Source organism: Saccoglossus kowalevskii, chromosome 11 (genome assembly GCF_978046115.1).
Source record: "Saccoglossus kowalevskii chromosome 11, keSacKowa6.1, whole genome shotgun sequence".
NCBI classification, from domain to species: domain Eukaryota; kingdom Metazoa; phylum Hemichordata; class Enteropneusta; family Harrimaniidae; genus Saccoglossus; species Saccoglossus kowalevskii.
The window spans coordinates 24,226,182-24,244,962 of NC_140651.1; the positions used below are offsets into that span (position 1 = coordinate 24,226,182).

The 18,781-nt window shown below is 34.2% G+C and overlaps 1 protein-coding gene across 2 annotated transcripts; it reads right to left on the reverse strand.

Annotated features, from left to right (window-relative positions):
- Nucleotides 1-135: 135 nt before the first annotated feature.
- Nucleotides 136-18,777, reverse strand: LOC144357974 (glutathione S-transferase 3, mitochondrial-like). 2 transcript variants are annotated; one of them, XR_014930949.1, is made up of 6 exons: nucleotides 18,578-18,777; nucleotides 17,259-17,323; nucleotides 2,396-2,453; nucleotides 1,827-1,899; nucleotides 1,081-1,305; nucleotides 136-612 (listed from the first exon to the last, which is right to left on the reverse strand). XR_014930949.1 is itself a non-coding variant. In XM_085505501.1 (6 exons), exons 1-5 carry the CDS (start codon nucleotides 18,698-18,700, stop codon nucleotides 1,202-1,204), a joined length of 423 nt encoding a protein of 140 aa, XP_085361627.1. In that variant the 5' UTR covers nucleotides 18,701-18,777; the 3' UTR covers nucleotides 136-612; nucleotides 1,166-1,201. The 2 variants fall into 2 exon arrangements, 1 of the variants encoding a protein (XP_085361627.1); XM_085505501.1 differs by having other exon boundaries at nucleotides 1,166-1,305.
- Nucleotides 18,778-18,781: the final 4 nt, after the last annotated feature.

Sequence of the window (18,781 nt, forward strand, 5' to 3'; positions counted from 1 at the left end):
CAGACAAAACACCCAGTACACATACCCATTGTGATTACAAGGAATACAGGGAAAACGCAATGGATTGGTGCACAATTTTACAGACAAAACACCCAGTACATATACCCATTGTGATTACGCCTTACAAAGAACACATTGTACAGCAGAATAACATTTTATTATAAATTCAATTTGTAATTTAATAAAAAATACATTTCAGACAGTGACGGCTTTCCTGAACAGACGTACCTTGAGATTCAATTTAAAATTATTGATATAACTTTCTTTATAATATAATATGCACATAAAACTAAAAACAAATTAACATTGTCCATATTTTTCTCATTCTTACATTAATATAATTACTGGCCATATTTGCCATTTTTAATCTCCTAGCAAAAATAGTGGTTTCGTTAAATATTTTTATTTTTATTTTGAAATGACAGAAAAGAAGACATGCACTGATTTATCTGTTTTTTGTCCTTTGTTTTATGATTCACTTAATCAAACATATGGTTTGACGTAAGAATTACAATGCTGTAAAAAATACAAATAGTTTTTTTTCTACTACCTATTAATTAGTGTGTATATGCACACAATGGACATACTGATTGATGAATCACCTGAGAGGATCTGCAAAGAAGAAAGAAACTTAGTAAAAAAAAAGTAATTCTACTTGAAAAAACAAAACAAGGTGGCATATGTATTTACCACGTCAACAACAGGAATGTTCCATTCACTAACATATGTGACTTTTGGTTACCACGTCAACAACAGGAATGTTCCATTCACTAACATATGTGACTCTTGGTTACCACGTTAACAACAGGAATGTTCCATTCACTAACATATGTGACTCTTGGTTACCACGTCAACAACAGGAATGTTCCATTCACTAACATATGGGACTCATGGGAACCTTGCGTAACATTGTGTAATTTGAGTTGTTGAAGAAAACAAAGTAAATCATATTTGGTCTGGTAGAAGGCGCTAACCTAAACAACATTTCAATTAATAGTTGAAGTTCTTATATTTAACTGGGCCTGCATATAGTGTTCAATGGATATAACTCAAATATACATAGTTCATGAGAATACTAACAAATTTCGAAATGTTCATAACTTGCAGGACAGATTTATATACTTCATTCAAACACATGATTACAATTACTACATCTATGAGTTACTTTCACATTTCGTTAGCTTCAACCTCCAGGTTATAGTTAACACCAATTAAGGAGCGTGCAAGCAAACACAATGGACATTCCAATCAGTGATATTAGAAACAGATTAGAACCGATTGCTCCAGTCAACCGCTTTTTGGGATCTGAAAGAAACAAGAGTGGAGGTTATGAAATTACAAACCTTTTATACATGGTTTGAAAATCAGATGTGTGAAGCATTACAATCTATTTTACTAGGAATTCTACATTATTTGGTGGGTCTGAATTACTGTTATTTTAATCATTACATGGGTTTGAACAGTTAAAAACAGTGTAAAAAATAGTGAATGTGCAGAAGAATCAGAGAAATTTCTATGCTATTCTGAATTTAATAATCACTCACCTCCTGTGTAATATCCATGGGCATATGAGATTCTACTGACAATCCAAACCAATCTTTATTTGAATTTCCATGCTATGTTGACTTAATCACTCACCTCCTGTGTAATATCCATGGGCATATGAGATTCTACTGGCAATCCAAACCAATCTTTATTTGAATTTCCATGCTATGTTGACTTAATCACTCACGTCCTGTGTAATATCCATGGGCATATGAGATTCTACTGACAATTCAAACCAACCTTTATTTGAATATCCATGCTATGTTGACTTAATCACTCACCTCCTGTGTAATATCCATGGGCATATGAGATTCTACTGACAATCCAAGCCAAACCGACAATAGCTGCGTACATCTATATCAATATAGGAAACAGAACAAACACATCACATTACATTACATTATTTTTTACACAATAGTCCTCTAAGTTGCCTTTATGCTGGTTGCCATAGTGACCACATAATTTCACCGACAACTAAGTTTTAAATTGTGCTGTTAACAGAATTAAGTCCAACCAATACTTTAATTTCTATGTCCTTTGGGTAAAACACAATAATTTTTTTTTTTATCAATTAATTCACTTTAAAGATTAAAGCATGAGAACTAAATAAATATGATCACTCTCATGCCCTGAAAAGCATATTTCATGATTATGGTTAGTGCATACATTAACAGTTTGCCTGCTGAAAGTGTTCACAGACAGTTGAAATGAATTGTATGGAACAGCATCAGCAGCCCACGTGTTAAATATAACAACAGAGAATTCTCGAAAAAATATAGAATAAAAATCAAAATAAATAAAATAAATTTAAGAAAATATATGATTTTATTTCTGAACCTTTGAAACTTACAGGATACTGTATTCCAGCAAATATCTGAAACACAACGTAAGATGAATATGACTCCAATCTAGAAACAAAACAAAAAGTATGTTCATTTATGTACTGTAAAATTTCTCTAACATGAAAACCTTAGGAGACTTCATCATGAAAACCCAAGAGACCACAACACAAACACCTCAGGAGTTAACATTTGGCACTCCAACATGAACACCTATAGAACTCATGATGGTTGTTTGGTTTACAGGTGTGTTAATTAAATACAAGAGAAAAAAGGGTGCTTGGTTTAGAAAGTTTGTTTTGATTTACACACAATTCATATCATGTCATGTCATGTTCTGTCATGTCATGCCATGTCATAGCGCCCCCTGGTGGCAGAAAACTAATAATCTAATGTTGATGCACAAACCAACTCTAGACATATAACAAGTAACCTGTAGAATACTGTGTGGGTAATATTTTTTATATTGATTTTTGTTGCATTTGCAGCAAATAGTTACCAAACAATGAGAAATCTATAGGATTGAATATACCCCACAGCTGGCTTCACATGCATTGTTCATAGTTCATATGGTGCTTACACCAGGATTTAATTACAGCACCTAGGCGGTATGTGGTTACAGCTTAATGTTCGAGTAATCGCAAGAAATTGACATGACAATAGAAATTCATTAAAGACTGCCACTCCCATGCAATTAACAGCGAGTGAAATTCCTGGGATTGAAACATATATTTTGAAGTCACTGATGTAGGCAACGAATAACTGCAAGTTGACATAAAGACGAGGTAGTTTATTTAATCAGTGGTAAACTAGAGGCTGAAATTATAATTAATTTGTTTATTTCAATTTCTCCTGACGTCAAATAGAATACACTGGTGAAACACGGTAGTAACTGTGGGTGAAAGGATGTTTTGGGGTGTAGTTTACATTGTATATGGAGTGGTAGGGTCGGGTGTAATGTGTTCATTTCCAACTATTATGAAGTCACGTAGAATTTCACTTAATTTATTTTTGCTGACATGTTTTCAAGCATTACATGTGAATCTAATTTTCACTGCGCTGTGTCTCTATATAGTATGAGGGAAATGGCATATTCACTGGAATTTATTTCAGGGGAAAAATGTTTTCAGTGATAATGAAGTATTATGACAGATACCCTCCCCGTGGCTTTCATTGCGTATGGAAGTTATTTTCACGAGTGATGCGGTGTATCCTGCTGCCGTACTTTCACGAGCGAAGCCACGGGGAGGGTGTGGGGTTCTGTTATTATACACATGTCCCATATTTGATTATTTCATATTAAAAAAAGAACGTGCAACAAACCGGGATAGAAATTTAGATCGGGGAACCCAATTGCCCATTAATATGCTCCAAGACAGTGCTGCGACCTAGCAACGCTTGTCAGTGTAGAACGCGTGTCGCTGTACGTGTGAAAATAAAATAATCAGACGTCTAATTTAAGTCATTGTCCGAATAAATAACTCGTGGATGTTTAAGCGCGGTGGTCGTAGCACAACGCGTGTTCGAATTTCATGTAAATAAACAATGCATTTTACACGCGTTGTATACGTCGCTGTGAGTCCCATATCGAACAGTACGCGACACGACGACTGTCGCCCTTTAGTTGGGACCACGACAGAACCAGAACTTAAACTGGGCGACTACGATACACGGTTGATGTTGAAGTTAAAAGTTCCTCCACAGATCTGTGCATTGGCAAACATGCCGTGCAACTGCGGTACTCCACTGACGGAATGACTTTCGTTGAAATCGGTCGTCGCTGACTCGTGAGCTGCACACTACAACCTCGTTTGTGATGTTGCTTGCTTGTCGTGGATAGACTGAGTCTTGGTTACCGGTTAAATTTTGCTAATTTGGCGTTGGTAATCTTTATTTGGAACTAAGTAACGCCGCAACGTCGCCAGCAGAAACCTCATGGTATATCGATGTTGATGGTTGCGGCTCCATATTAATCGGAGATTTTACTGCGGGTCCAGGCAGCGGGTGGATCTTCCGAGAGCCCTTCAAGATTTATAAAACTCAGATTCCAGGTGGTCAACAAACATTAAGTTCTCCCAATCCTAGTATTCTATGTGATGTACATCTAACATGCCAAAACATGCTGGTGAACGATTTGAACCTGACAAAAATACTTGAAATAGATACCAGGAAGGGGAGGGGGGTAAAAGAAAAGTTATATAACATTTTATTATTCAATAATTTATTAAAATACACAAGTTTGTCCAACTCCCTGTGATACAACACCTCAGACATAGCTCATTGTACTCGGCTGGAGTGTGGGCAAAAAGTTACTATTTGAATTTTTGATATCTTTTTTCATTAATGAGAAAGTTGACCCCGAAGTTAGAGTAACTGTTCAGCAGGAATGGCTTTTTAACTCTTCTGTGATTTTTTTTTGGCTTGGCTGATTTTGTCACGGTTCATACTTGACAGGCAGGTCGTACCATCACTAATTGGAAAAACAATCCTGACCCACCGCTACCATGGCAACAGCCAAAGTCTTGTAATAGCAGTGCCCAAATGATCATGCCTTTTATTTTGGCTACGTTGCGCACTGCACTTTACGTTGATAGTTTGGCTAATATGCAGCACCTCACTTTACAGACTGTACAGGACATGATCATGAAATTACAGTGTGACCTAGAAGAAAAGATCTCATCGGTTACAACCAATTACGAAACAGCCATTGAAAATTTAAAAACTGAACACAAGATGGAACTACAACAAGTACGCGACGAATTACAAGAAGTAACAGTCAAATACAAGGCTTGTTTGAAAAACGTAGATGATTGCTCAAACCAGGATACTGCCGTTACATCAATGTCTAATCCTGAACATCATTCTCACCCTCAACTGAAAACCACCCTGGATGTTGAAGCCGACTGTTTTGAACCACGTGGTTCTGAACCTCTTCAAACGAAAGCTGAAACAAATGACGAAAGTCCCCAACCAGAAAAATGTCTTGATGGAACTAACTGTAAATCCCAGCAGGGGAGTGACATTCATCATGAAACTATAAACGCAAACAAACTAATTGTAGGCGATTCTATTACACGTCATGTCAAAGCTAGTAAAATGTTCCCGCGTACCTCTGTTGACCATCGTAAAATATATACCATTGCACAGGCCATTGACGCAGCTAAAGTTTTCATATCATCGTCAGTGGACACTGTTGTATATCACATAGGAACCAATGATTTAATGAGTGGGAAATCGCCCGCTGAATGCATTGACCAAATGGTTGAACTAGTAGACACTACGACTAACAATATGCCAAATGCAAATATAGTAATCTCTGATGTATTGAAGCGTCATAATAACAAGAACGTGAATGATAATGTGCAAGAATTTAACCTACTTTTATTCAACAAGATGAAATTACGCAAGAAAGTGACAATCGTAAAACATAATAATAATAATAATAATCAAATTTTATTGCATCCTTAGAAATTACAATATTTCTTTTGGTAAAAAGCAATAAATATATACGTACACAACACAATTACAATACAATATAAATAGATACGTTAAAGTTTTCTGTATTCCATGGCTTTAAGTAGATAGGTCCCCATACATTTAATTGCCTTGGAGTCCTTGTTGCTCATCAAAAATATAAAATTACTCAATTTATCTCCTGCATTAGTTAATGTAATTTCTGTGAGCAATTCATGTCTAATATATTTGTACCGATCACATTCTAAAAGGAAGTGAACTTCATCTTCTATTTTATTTTGGGAACATAAATTACAAATTCTTTTTTCAATGGGAGTTTTTGGCTGTGTGTGCCTTCCTTTTTCAATAGCCAAACAATGGTTACTTGTTCGGAAGCGTGACATGCAGACTTGATGTTTTTTCGGAAGACAATTTAAGTATGACTCAAAATTATAAGTGTTTTTGAATTTTGCATATGTTCTTAGTTTTGTGTTTTCTTGATTGACATTCTGTTTCCAAAATGTAATATAGTTTTCTTTTAAAGTCTTATCAATGTTCTTTATATTCAAATCTGTTTTACTAGTTTGAATTCTTGAGTCAATAACTAAATTCTGAACCGATGAACACCATGGTAAATTGAATTTCATTTGTTCATAATATGCTTGTTTTGTAAGACATTTATCTGGAAGCCCTTGTATGCGTAACCAATACTTGATAAGGTTTTTCTTGGTGTCTATTAGTAATGGGAAACAGCCCAACTCTGCCCTACAAGCTAAATTTGCACCAAATTTATTTAGGCCTAGAATATTTCTACAGAATTTCAAATGTAGTTTTTCACTTGTAGTTTTGTCCCATTTGTTTTCATCCAAAACTTCAATTCCCCAAATTTCTGAACCATAAATGAGTACCGGAAGAATACATGTTCTGAACAGATAGATAAATGTTTTACAGTTGCATTCAGGTGGAATGTGTCTTAACATTGCATATAAGGCTCTGTTGGCTTTATCTGCCATGTTTTGTCTGGCTTCAGTAAATTTCCCATTGGACTGCATTGTAACACCTAAGTAATTATAGGAGTTAACACAGTTGATATGATTTCCAAGATATAGAAATTTATCATGTGTTTTTAAACCTCTTTTTCTGAAAATAACAATTTTTGTTTTTGTTAAATTGACACTAAGTTTCCAATTAGAACAGTAGTCTGATAAAATATCTAATGCTTTTTGACCATAAACTGTTGAATTCTATTATTCATAATAACACAAAATGTCTTACCCACACAACTGGAAACAGATATTCCCCTATAATTACCAGGCTCTGCTCTATCTCCCTTCTTAAAAATATGTGATATGATACTGATGTTCCAGATATCTGGGTAAATACCTGAATCCAAGATGAGGTTGTAAAGTTTTTGTAGTGGTTTAATCAGGAAGTCTGAACTTTGTTTCAATAATTCTGGACAGTATCCATCATACCCTGCTGCCTTTTTTGACTTAAGTTTTTTAATAGCTAATTTAATTTCTTCATCTGTAATTGTGCTATTCAATTTAGTTGCTAAAGGTTCCCTATTTTCAAGTGATGTAATTTCAGAAATTATGTTATTATGATAATTGTTATTGGTCTCACAGGCATTTAATTTACTGTAATACCTATTCCATTCTTCTGGTGAAATATGGCTTGCTTGTTCATGAGTTGATTCTCTTAATTGATTAATAACTTTCCAAAATTGATTAGGGTTAGTATTATTTAAGTTAATAAGTTTATTCACAATTAAGTTTTCTTCTTGTTTTTTCTTTAATTTAATTAGTTTTTTAAATTTCTTTTTTCTTCTATAAAATAAGTCTCTCAACCTAGTATCGAAAGGAAATTTATTAACTAATTGGGCTGTTTTAACAAGATCTTTTTTGAGTACCATGCAGTCTCTGTCAAACCATTTTTTCTTTTTAGGTTTCTGCTTCTTACTTTTATTAGATTTCTTGTTAAATGTTCTGTCTGCAGACTCAGTAATTAATGAATTAAAATTATTTACTGCATCATTTATTCCCTTACTATCTAATGTATATTTGTTAGTTAAGAAGGAATTTATTTTATGTTGACTATGTGTTGAAGCAAGGTTATCCTGGTAATTAAAAACTGAAAGTTTATCCCAGACCCAGCTTTTAGGTAAATTATGTAAATCATTATTATTGGTTTTATGTAATTTAATAATCTTATTTAATTTAAGTTGGCAAGAAATCTGGCAATGGTCTGAAAGATAAGTAAAGTCATGGATTTTAAAATAATCAAAATAATCAATAATATCACAAGACGACAGGGCGTAATCAACTGTGCTTACTCCATTGTAATGGTAACATGTTATGTTACCACTACAATCTCCTGGCATTCTGCCATTCAGTATCCTCATATCACAATTTTTGCAAAGGTCAATTAAAGCTTTACCGTATGCATTGACTGTAGTATCTCGATTGTTACGAACTGTTATTGTGTCATTATTATCTGGTGAAAATGGTAATGGTAAAAATCTATCATCAAAATCAGCATAATCCTTTAACATACCAGTTCTGCTGTTAAAGTCTCCTAGAATAACAATGTTACCAAACTGTGAGAATTTAGATATGTCCTTCTCCAAGTGTTCAAAAAAGTCAGGATTGCAGTGTTTTGAGTTCAGTGGGGGATTATAAACAAAACAGAGATAAGTATCCTTAAGTTGACCAAAAAATTTCTTCTTTAGTTTACACCAGAATTTTTCTTCAGAAGATGTATTTTCAATGATATTCACTCCTTGTTTGATATCCTGCTTGATTAAGATTGTTAGTCCTCCACCTGTGTGATTGTTCCTTGTTATTGAGTAATTGTAATATCCAGGTATATTGAATGAAGATGCAGAGTGTTTGTCAAGCCAAGTTTCACCAAGACCAACAATGTCGTGACAATTAATGTCTTTAATGAAGTCATTTTCCTGAGTTTTCCTGGCTAAACTTTGTATGTTCCAATAAGACAATGATAATGATCTCCGTTGTGAAATGTTAATATTCTTCCTAGTTTTCTGACAGCACATATTAATTCTAATTGGGGAAGTGTGGTCTATGACCGTACATTCCTGGCCAATGTGAAGGTGGTGAGTAGCCAAGGAACGATGTTAAAGGAAACTGCATATGAAATGGAACTGGATCTATTGGTCTGTAGTGTTGCTCATTGTCTCTTGGTCTGTACTGTTCCTCGTTGTTTCTTGGTCTGTATTGTTCCTTGTTGTTTCTTGGTATATGCACTTCCTTGGGTGTATCATAACTTCTGTTGTGACGATGTCTTGCATTGTTGTACCAGTGATTTGTTTTTTCTTGTCTGTTGACTCCAATCAGTGGCCCAATAGTGTCTTTGATGTTTTTCACCAGCTCAGCTGTTCCACGTTTGTTTAAATGTACTGCATCAATCAAGTGAGTTTCAGAAGTAATATTGTTGTTGTTGATGAAATGTACATTATTTCCATTAATCTTCTTCAATCTACTGTTGAAATTGTCTATTATTTTGTTAGTAGCTACATCATTTTTTCTGTGAATAACCGATGATATGCTAATCTTGACTGTGGGGTTCTTTTCTCTGATAGTATCAATCAAGGTGGTGTATTCTTCCATACACTCATCAACTTTGTGTTTATCGGCCAAGTTGTTGGTGCCAACATGAATCACAATATTTTCAACCTCTTTTACAATAGATGCTTTTTGGATGTGATCTGTTATGTCCTTTATCTTCCGTCCACGTAATGTCTTAACCTGTGTATTTCTATAAACTCCTCTAGCATTAATGTCCTTTAGCATTGAATCACCAATTATTAATGTTTGTACCTTTCTAGATGATCTGATCTTCTTAGTGACAGTTGTGAATTCACTGTTGGTAGAGGTGTTACCGGTAGTTTGACTATCATCACTGTTGTCTTCTGGTGCAAGTACACTGTATTGGTTTCTTGTGTAGTTGTCTTGTGTATCATGCCTCAGTTCTCTGATATCTTTCTGTAGTTTGTCATTCTCACTTTGCAATATGTCAATTTCTTCCCCCCTCTTTTCAAGCTGTTGTTGTAAGTAATTTCTGTCTTGTTGCAGCTTGGTTAGGATTTCTTTTTCCTTTTCAACACATGACTTGGTGGATTCTTGTAGAGCTGTTATTTTTGATATGGCTTTATCGTTGTTTATAAAACTTTTCTCAATACTTGTTATGCTTCTCTCTATTCTGTCAATTTTGCTCATCAGTGTGGCTATGGTTTCCCCATTCTGTATAGTTGTGCCAGTACCTGGTTTAGTTGCTTCATCCTTTCTCAATTTATTTTCCAGAAGTTTATTTATCTTCTGTATGTCTCTTGATTGTTTGGCTAGATTATCTTCCACTTTCATTAGTTTGTCCGTTAATTCCTGTGTGATTGAGCCCGATCTCATAATATTACAGTAATTTTTGTCAATTTGTTGAATGGACTTGAACATTTGTGACAAAGTTGCTGCTAGCTCTGTGTTGTCCAGGGATCCTCCATTATTTACAATAGGTGTTTTCGAGATGCGGCATGGGATTCTGGATGGAGTGTTAGCAATATTTGGCTTGGTAGATCTTGTTGGAGTTGTAGGTCTTTGCTTGGTTGATGTTGGTCCTTTACTTTGTGAATCGTTTTTTGTATTGCTTTCATCATAGTGTGTCTTTTGTGGTTTAATTGTGCTGGCTTCTAGTTCGTATTCCTCAACGTTGAATCTAATTGGTTTTTTAGGATCACGCCTTGCTCTTGTATTTTTTGATACAGTATCTTCAGTAACTTCTGCTGATTCAAAATTCACATTTAAACCCAACAGTTCTTGTATTTTGGAGAACATCTCTCTTCCCACTGTTTCCATCCACTGGTTGTAATTGTTTCCTTGTATTAGTAAAGTGCCATTATCATACATCTTAATAGTAACTGTGTTGTCACCATCAGCAATACGGAGTTGTTCACTTTTTTCTTCACCTTTCTTGATGTAAGTGTACTTGTCTTCAGTGAATACAGCCTTGATCGCTTTCATCCACACTTCTTTCATATTTGTGTTTGACCGTATGGTGACACTGTTGTGGTTGAATTTAATTTCAACTTTCTTTCCAAAGTATCTTTCAATAAACTTTCTCATCTCTCCTGGATTTTGAACATTTTCTTTACTCCTTAAACTTATGCTGTTCCTAGAATCACCCATTTTGAGATTGACCTTCCTTTGTAATGTGATTATCAGCTTGTTAGTGTAAACAATATCAGCCTCTTCATGTAAACAATGTTAACTCATGCACTGTAGCCTTGACTTGGATATTCAACACAAGAACCAGTGTCTAACTAAAACCAGAGGACTGTATAATCAAACTTTGTGACTTCTTTAGTGTCAATCAACTATGTTGGTTGAATAACATGGATTTCCAGGAGTCACCTCTGAGATGTTACACACTTTTTGACAGCACTGTTATTGTTTGGACTTGACCTACCAATATATGAAGTTCTTCAACACCAGATCTTTGCTTTTTGAAGTGATCACTAACATCAGATAACATATAAGGTGATGTAACATACATTCATAGACTTCTTCACAAGTTCTTGTAGTGGTAGATGTAACTATGGTAGGTTAAAAATTTGTGAAATTCTGGAGCTCAATAGCAGTGCTGTGACAGGAAGTCGGCCATATTGGTTTGCGTGAATTGTCGGCAAATTCCGAATTGTTTGATGATGATGGTACACACTTAAACATCAGAGGCACCGCTCAGCTGGTCTATGACATCAAAAATAAAATCAGACAAAGATTGATACCAAATGAAAACAGAAGTGCAGGCAAGTATCAGTTCAGAGAGCAGTACAGAAACGGCCGCAGTGTGAACCAAAATAATCATCGTCGAACAGGAGGATATTCGTCCAAAACTGTTTACCAAACAGAGTGCCCTCAACAGCTCAGGAAGACGCTTACTTTGAACGCCGAGAAATCGCATAACGATGAGAACGCTATGTTTTCCAAATTCATGAAATTCATAAACCTTATGAACTCATTTTAAATAACTGTTATCATGGAGCCCATGGCTGGGGCAGAAGTACGATGGACGTACATTCTTTTAGATAAATAAGGTATTTTCTTTTTTGTTGTTGTTGCTTTGCTCTCTTCTCCCAAGTTTAATACCAAACAAATACCAATTGTTTTAAATTTGATTGTTGTTGTTTTTTCTCCCTCTCCTTTACTTGGAGGTGCCAAACAAACTTGTTCCGTTGATTTTATTTCTCTAATCTGATTATTTTTAACCAAACGAATACTTATTGTTTCAAATTTAATTAACTGTTTTACTAGTACATTATATTTTCCAGCCCCGTTACCCCCTTGCTAACTTTTATTTCCTTCAGTATACTAAGTGTGTAGTATTTTTGTGTAGTTCTTTTTTTTTTTTATATATATATATATTTTTATTATTGTATATTTTCGCTTGCTGGAAAATGTCCAACTTCAAAATAGGTAGTTGGAATATCAATGGGTTGAATAGCAGTAAGCTGTCAAATGCTGATTTTATTAATTACACCTCTTCCCTAGACTTGGTTTGTTTCCAAGAAACGTGGCTTAGCAGTAACAGTAGTGTTAGATTAGAAAACAGCCTAGATTCATATGAGGTGATACGTCAAGACAGAAATCTTGGTCGCTCAAAAAAACAAAGAGGGGGTGTCGCTGTTCTATTTAAAAGTAAATACAAACAGTACATTACTCATATTTCTGGCAATACAGCACATTTTATTTGGTGTAAGATTGACAAAACAATCTGTGCTACTAATAATGATTTATACATTGGTTGTATTTACATCCCACCTGAGAACTCATTCCTTTATAAGAACAAGAATGTTGATCTGTTTAGTTATCTGGAAAAAGATATTTTACAATTTTCATCCAAAGGTGATGTTCTTCTCGTGGGGGATTTCAATGCTAGAATTGGTAGCCTTGATGATAGAATTGATGATAGCAGAAATATGCATCTACCCTTACCATCCTACTATATTAATGACAATTTTGGCAACAGAAATACTATGGATGTTAATTCATCATGCTGTATTAACAAATTTGGTAAAAAATTAATTCAGTTGTGTATTGATTGCAACCTCATCATTCTGAATGGTAGAACTATTGGTGACTCTGCAGGAAAATACACATGTCACACTCCCCGGGGTAGCAGTACAATCGATTACGGGATAACTTCAAAGAACTTATGCGACTCATTACAATATTTTAAAGTAGCCGATTTGTCTCATTTATCAGACCACTGTGCTTTAACTTTATCTATGAAGTTTAATGTTAACATGTGTCTAAATGAAAATAATAAAAGCAATGATAAATTAGATCCTTTACCATCAAAATATATGTGGAATGACCAGGCTAAGGACAATTATCAAACAAACCTTGAAAAGTTAAATAATAATGAAATTAAGAATTTTATGAGCAAACCTTATAGCATTTATGAGTCAGAAACTGCAGTCACAGATTTTGAAAATTTAATTACAAATATTGCAGACAAATGTCTAAAGAAAATTACTCCTAAACTTAAAAAAAATAAACGCAAAAGTAAACAAAAAAACTGGTTTGACCAGGATTGTTGGTCCCTTCGTAAGGAGTTAAGGAGCCTATCACGTTTATTACAAAAGTATCCTCAAGATCCATATATCCGAGGGAAATTCTTTCAAACCCGTAAACAGTATAAAAAACTAATCAAACATAAAAGTAATCAGAAAATGATTGCACAACTCAAAGAATTGGAAAATTCTAAATCAGACACATCTAAATTTTGGAAGATTCTTCGTGAAATGAATGGCGAGAACCCCAGTAATAATAACGGGAATGTTCAACCTGGTGATTGGTTGGTTTACTTTAAGACCCTACTTAATACTGATAGCAGTACATCAAACTCTGAGATTGCGAATGAACTGGAGAATAGTGAAAAGAGTGCAAGTAGCAACCCCTATTTAGACAGACCAATCTTAAAAAATGAAATAACTAAAGCCATTAGACTTCTTAAAAGTAACAAGGCTTCGGCAGAAGATAGAATTTGCAATGAATTGTTAAAATACGGTGAACATCACTTATTAGATGCAATACATAAACTCTTTAATATTGTTTATAGTTCAAATAACTATCCACATTCTTGGAGCACTGGCCTGTTGGTACCAATCCACAAATCTGGGTCGAAAAATAACCCGGCCAACTACAGGGGAATTGCCATCTCTAGCTGTCTTGGCAAGTTATTCAATAGTATTCTAAATATTAGGCTGACATCATTTTTAGACTCTAATAACATTCTTTCCAGTCGACAGTTCGGATTCAGGCATGATTGTCGAACTACAGACAATCTTTTCATACTAAAAACCCTGGTAAATAAATATCTCTACAGTGGTAAGTCAGAGTGCGCCAATAAACAAAATAACACAAATATTAAAAAATCAAAAAAATTATATGCCTGCTTTATTGACCTTAGAAAGGCCTTTGACAGTGTCTGGCATGATGGTCTATTCAAAAAATTAATCAAATATGGTATAACTGGAAAAATGTATAAAACTATCAAAAACATGTACAGTAAAGTAAAATATAAAGTTAAATGTAAAGAAGGCTTAACAAAACAATTTCAGTCCAATATTGGTGTTAAACAGGGATGTAATCTTAGTCCAACTCTCTTCAATCTTTTTTTAAATGACCTGCCCACTATTTTCAATCCTAATACCTGTGATCCTCCTTATTTAGAAAACTCGCATGTCAGCTGTCTACTCTATGCCGATGATATTGTGATACTTTCTAAAACTAAACAGGGATTACAGACATGTCTTGATGGTTTGGCATTGTATGCTAAAACGTGGAAGCTCTCTGTCAACACTGACAAAACCAAAATTTTAATTTTCAATAAATCAAACAGACGTTTGAATAATGATACATTTTTTCTTGGAGGTATCGAACTTGATACAGTTAAATCTTATAACTATCTGGGACTAGTCATTAGTGCCAATGGTAAATTTAAGGATGGCCTAAAAAACCTTAAACGTAAGGCTCAAAAAGCTCTGTTTTCAATGAAAGCAAAGCTTGGCTCAATACAAAACATAAGTATAAAAGTTTCAATTTCCCTTTTTGACAAACTCATCAGACCTATCCTCATTTATGGTTGTGATGTTTGGGGTGATGAGTTCTCCACTAAATCACCTATTGAAGACGTTCAATTAAGTTATTGTCGGTATCTACTGGGGGTGTCACAACACACACCAATTATGGCCATGTATAGCGAGTTAGGCAGATACCCCCTAGACGTATTTATAAAAAAACAAATAATTAAATATTACAGTCGGGCCATGAATTCTAATAATGCGTTACTCAAGGAAGCTTTTGTGGTTAACCAAAGCATTAAAAGTAAATGGTATCTAGAAGTGACATCATTATTAAACAATATCCAACTATATCATTCAGTTAACAACGGTGATAAACTAACCTCGGCACAAATGAAACAAATTGATTTAGGCATCAAGGATTTATTTCTAACAAGATGGAAAGGTGAGGTCTATAATGATAACCGCACCAAAGCAAATGAGAAAAACAAACTAAGAACATATCGGCTAATCAAATCAGATTTAAAACTTGAGCCATATTTAGTCAAGCTAAAAAACTTTGAACTGCGTAGTGTGCTTACCAAATTCCGTCTTAGTGACCATAGTCTCAAAATTGAAATGGGTCGTCATAAAAAAATCCCACTAAACAACAGGGTTTGTGACATGTGTAACAAAGGTCTAATTGAGGATGAAATGCATTTTCTGCTGGAATGCAACAAATATAATGAGTTGCGTGCCAAACTGTTCAATAAAGCTAAGGATATGATCCCAGCATTTGAAAATAAACCTGCAGAGAAAAAATTCATGGAATTGTTACAGAATGAAAACATTATTATACCAGTAGCACAGTTCATAAGTAAAAGCTTTGAAGTCAGGAAGCAGGGTCTTACTTGACATCTTAATGCCTGCTGTCAATTTTGTAATTTTATATTAGATTGTATTTTAGAGATTTTGTTTTATTTAGTAATTTAGTGATTGTATTTGTTATTTGTTTTTTAGTATATTGTGTGTTTTTTTTTTTTTTATATATATATATTTCTCCTTGAATACGTCCTAACAATAACATAAAGTGACTTCTAATGACTGCCATGTTATTTTGCAAACCTCGTATAAGGTGCCCGGTTTTAGTTATAAACAGACGTTAGCTTCACGTTCATGTCCCTTCCATGATAACAGCCGAAAACATATTGCTTGTTTTTTACCGGTTTTCATTGGCAACCGAAGTATTTTTATTTTGTAAACAAATTTTCGTCTGCTATTTTTATTCAGTTCAAATCGTTCAGCAACATTTTGGCATATTAGGTGTACATCACATGGAATACTACGATTGAGAGAACTTGATGTATGTTGACTGATTTTTATCATAGTACGAAGTACCAGGAAGTTACTCAGTTCCAAATAAAGATTACCAACGTCAAATGAGCAACATTTGACTGGTAATCAAGATTCATGTAATCCATGGCTAACAAGCAACATCACAAGCGAAGTTGTAGCATGCAGTAAGTCATCCCGTCAGTGGAGTACCGCAGTAACACGGCATGTTTGCCATCAGCATTGTATTCAAACGAATCACGTGGTGTGCCGTTCTCGTTCAAACCCGGGATTCGATCAATAGGGGAGTCCCATTAAAAAAACACATTGCAAATCATGCAAGTTCAACATTTTCAAACCAATATACTAAAACAGAAATGCTCAGAGATGTCAATGAAGGATAGATATTACTTTTCACTATACACATCTCTGTTGATACTATTCCTCACATATTCTACTCCCAATTACTCCTGCGTAAAATGGACTAGCCTCTTCATGTTGACATTCAGACTAAAATCACGTGACAGGCTGTTAAAATTGGCTGTTGCATACTCTTTCGCCGGTCTGGAAAATGTGTTTAATTAACTCACATTCAAGCAACAATGCAGATTTCCCAGTGGGAGTGAGACTATTCAAACTCTACCACTAAAAAATAGGGGTGTTTTCAGCAAAAAACGAATAACCCTGGAATACACACAATATACTGAATTTCGGAACAAATCGTGCATTACTTACAGCAGCAGAATACCACAGAAATATCAGACGAAACATGAAAACACTATATATTGTATTTCAGCCTGAACCCTCTATATTGCAATTCAAGGAATTAACCCCATATGTGCATCCATTTCCCACCTTGGTATCACCCACCCCTGAAAACAAACTCTTAATACCACGCTGAAGCGTTTGGTAATAACAGTATAAAAACAATTATCTTCATACAATGAGTCAAATAAAACAGCTTGATACATGCAGAATTTAATTTTACTTTATGTTAAGTAAAAACTTACGCATTTTGATGTCCTCGTTGAACACAGTTGAATACAGGATGTTTGTCACTGTACATATCAGGGTACTGAAAAAAAAGAATATAGAATTAAGAGAAAAGTAATCATTTATTTCAAACATCTGAATTTGCTACGAAGATCTCTTTGTTCTCGTTATTTATCTAAGACTACAATACATTAAGGATGAAATAGTTTATTGCCATTGTGACTAATATTAGTAATTCCCACCCTGCCTCTAACTATACCGCAATATGTTTTTCCAAAATGGCAAAAATGATGTAATCTGTTGTAGCAAAAAATTAACATAATTATGATGACTGGGAAATAACTAGTAAAAGCACATTTTTAGATTAGTTTATGACTATTATTAGTATTTTGGGAGTTTTACTTGTAATTAATTTTTTTTTATATACATTTATTACAGTCCCCTAATTTAGTGAGCAAATGATACATATCTGGTGAACAGAATTATGGGTAGTCACTTTAATTAATTCAATTACTACTAGTAAATATTTGTTAATAAATTCACAAATAAATAAATTTAAGGGTTTTATCTTCAATTTAAAATGCAATGTTGCATACTACTTTCATCAGCAAATAAATTCAATACATTTATTTGTATGAAACATGTCAAAAGTATGTTTTATATCATGGACAAGTTTTTTGCTGTAAGGTTATACCACAAAGACGAAAGCAAAAAGTTTGCAATGAACAAAAAGTTAAAACCCATTATAAGAGTACCCATTTGTTGTTGTTTTTTTTAGCCTCACCCCAAATCTAATGTCTTGAGTGGTCTCTGGATTTGTCATTTAAAATTATCATCCAAATCTGTTTGCCACGTCAATTTGTGTAATAGTTAACCAAGAAAAATATATTGTTGAATTTAACAAAATGCTGGTCTACAAGTTACAAGGTCCACAAATCTGTAAAATGTTAATTTTTTACAGGGGTAGCAAGGACAAACAAGGTGCCACATTTAATGCACAAGCATAAAAATCCTTAAAAAAAATAAAGGGTTGTAGCTTCAACTTTTTTTTCCCCCAAAAAAATTAACATGTACATATTGCAATTGTAAATGCATTCATGTATTTATTATTCTGTTCCTAACAATGAGAAAATTAAGGTCACATGATCATGATAAAGATTTTTAAACAAAGCCTTTTTAGTTTTATTATATAAATTTACGAATTAAGACAATATAATATAGTGAAATATATATATATATATTTCTTTGTTTGTCCCAGCCAGATTTGGGTTTTGAAATATCTATAATCATGCACTCTGCATTGTCCTCTGTAAGTGTGACCCCCGGTTTGACCTACCTTGATATCGTACTTCTTTCTCGCTTTTCCAACCCGTACTCCGAGATACATCAACATTACCCAGCTTAACATTAATGTGAAAATCACATAGCCAAACTCGGGGTCGATTGTAATGGTCGTCATTATGGAGATGTCTATTAAATTTAAATGCTCATAAACTCCAATGGTGTTGCGTTACTATGAGCTCGGAGTTAGATAGCGCCC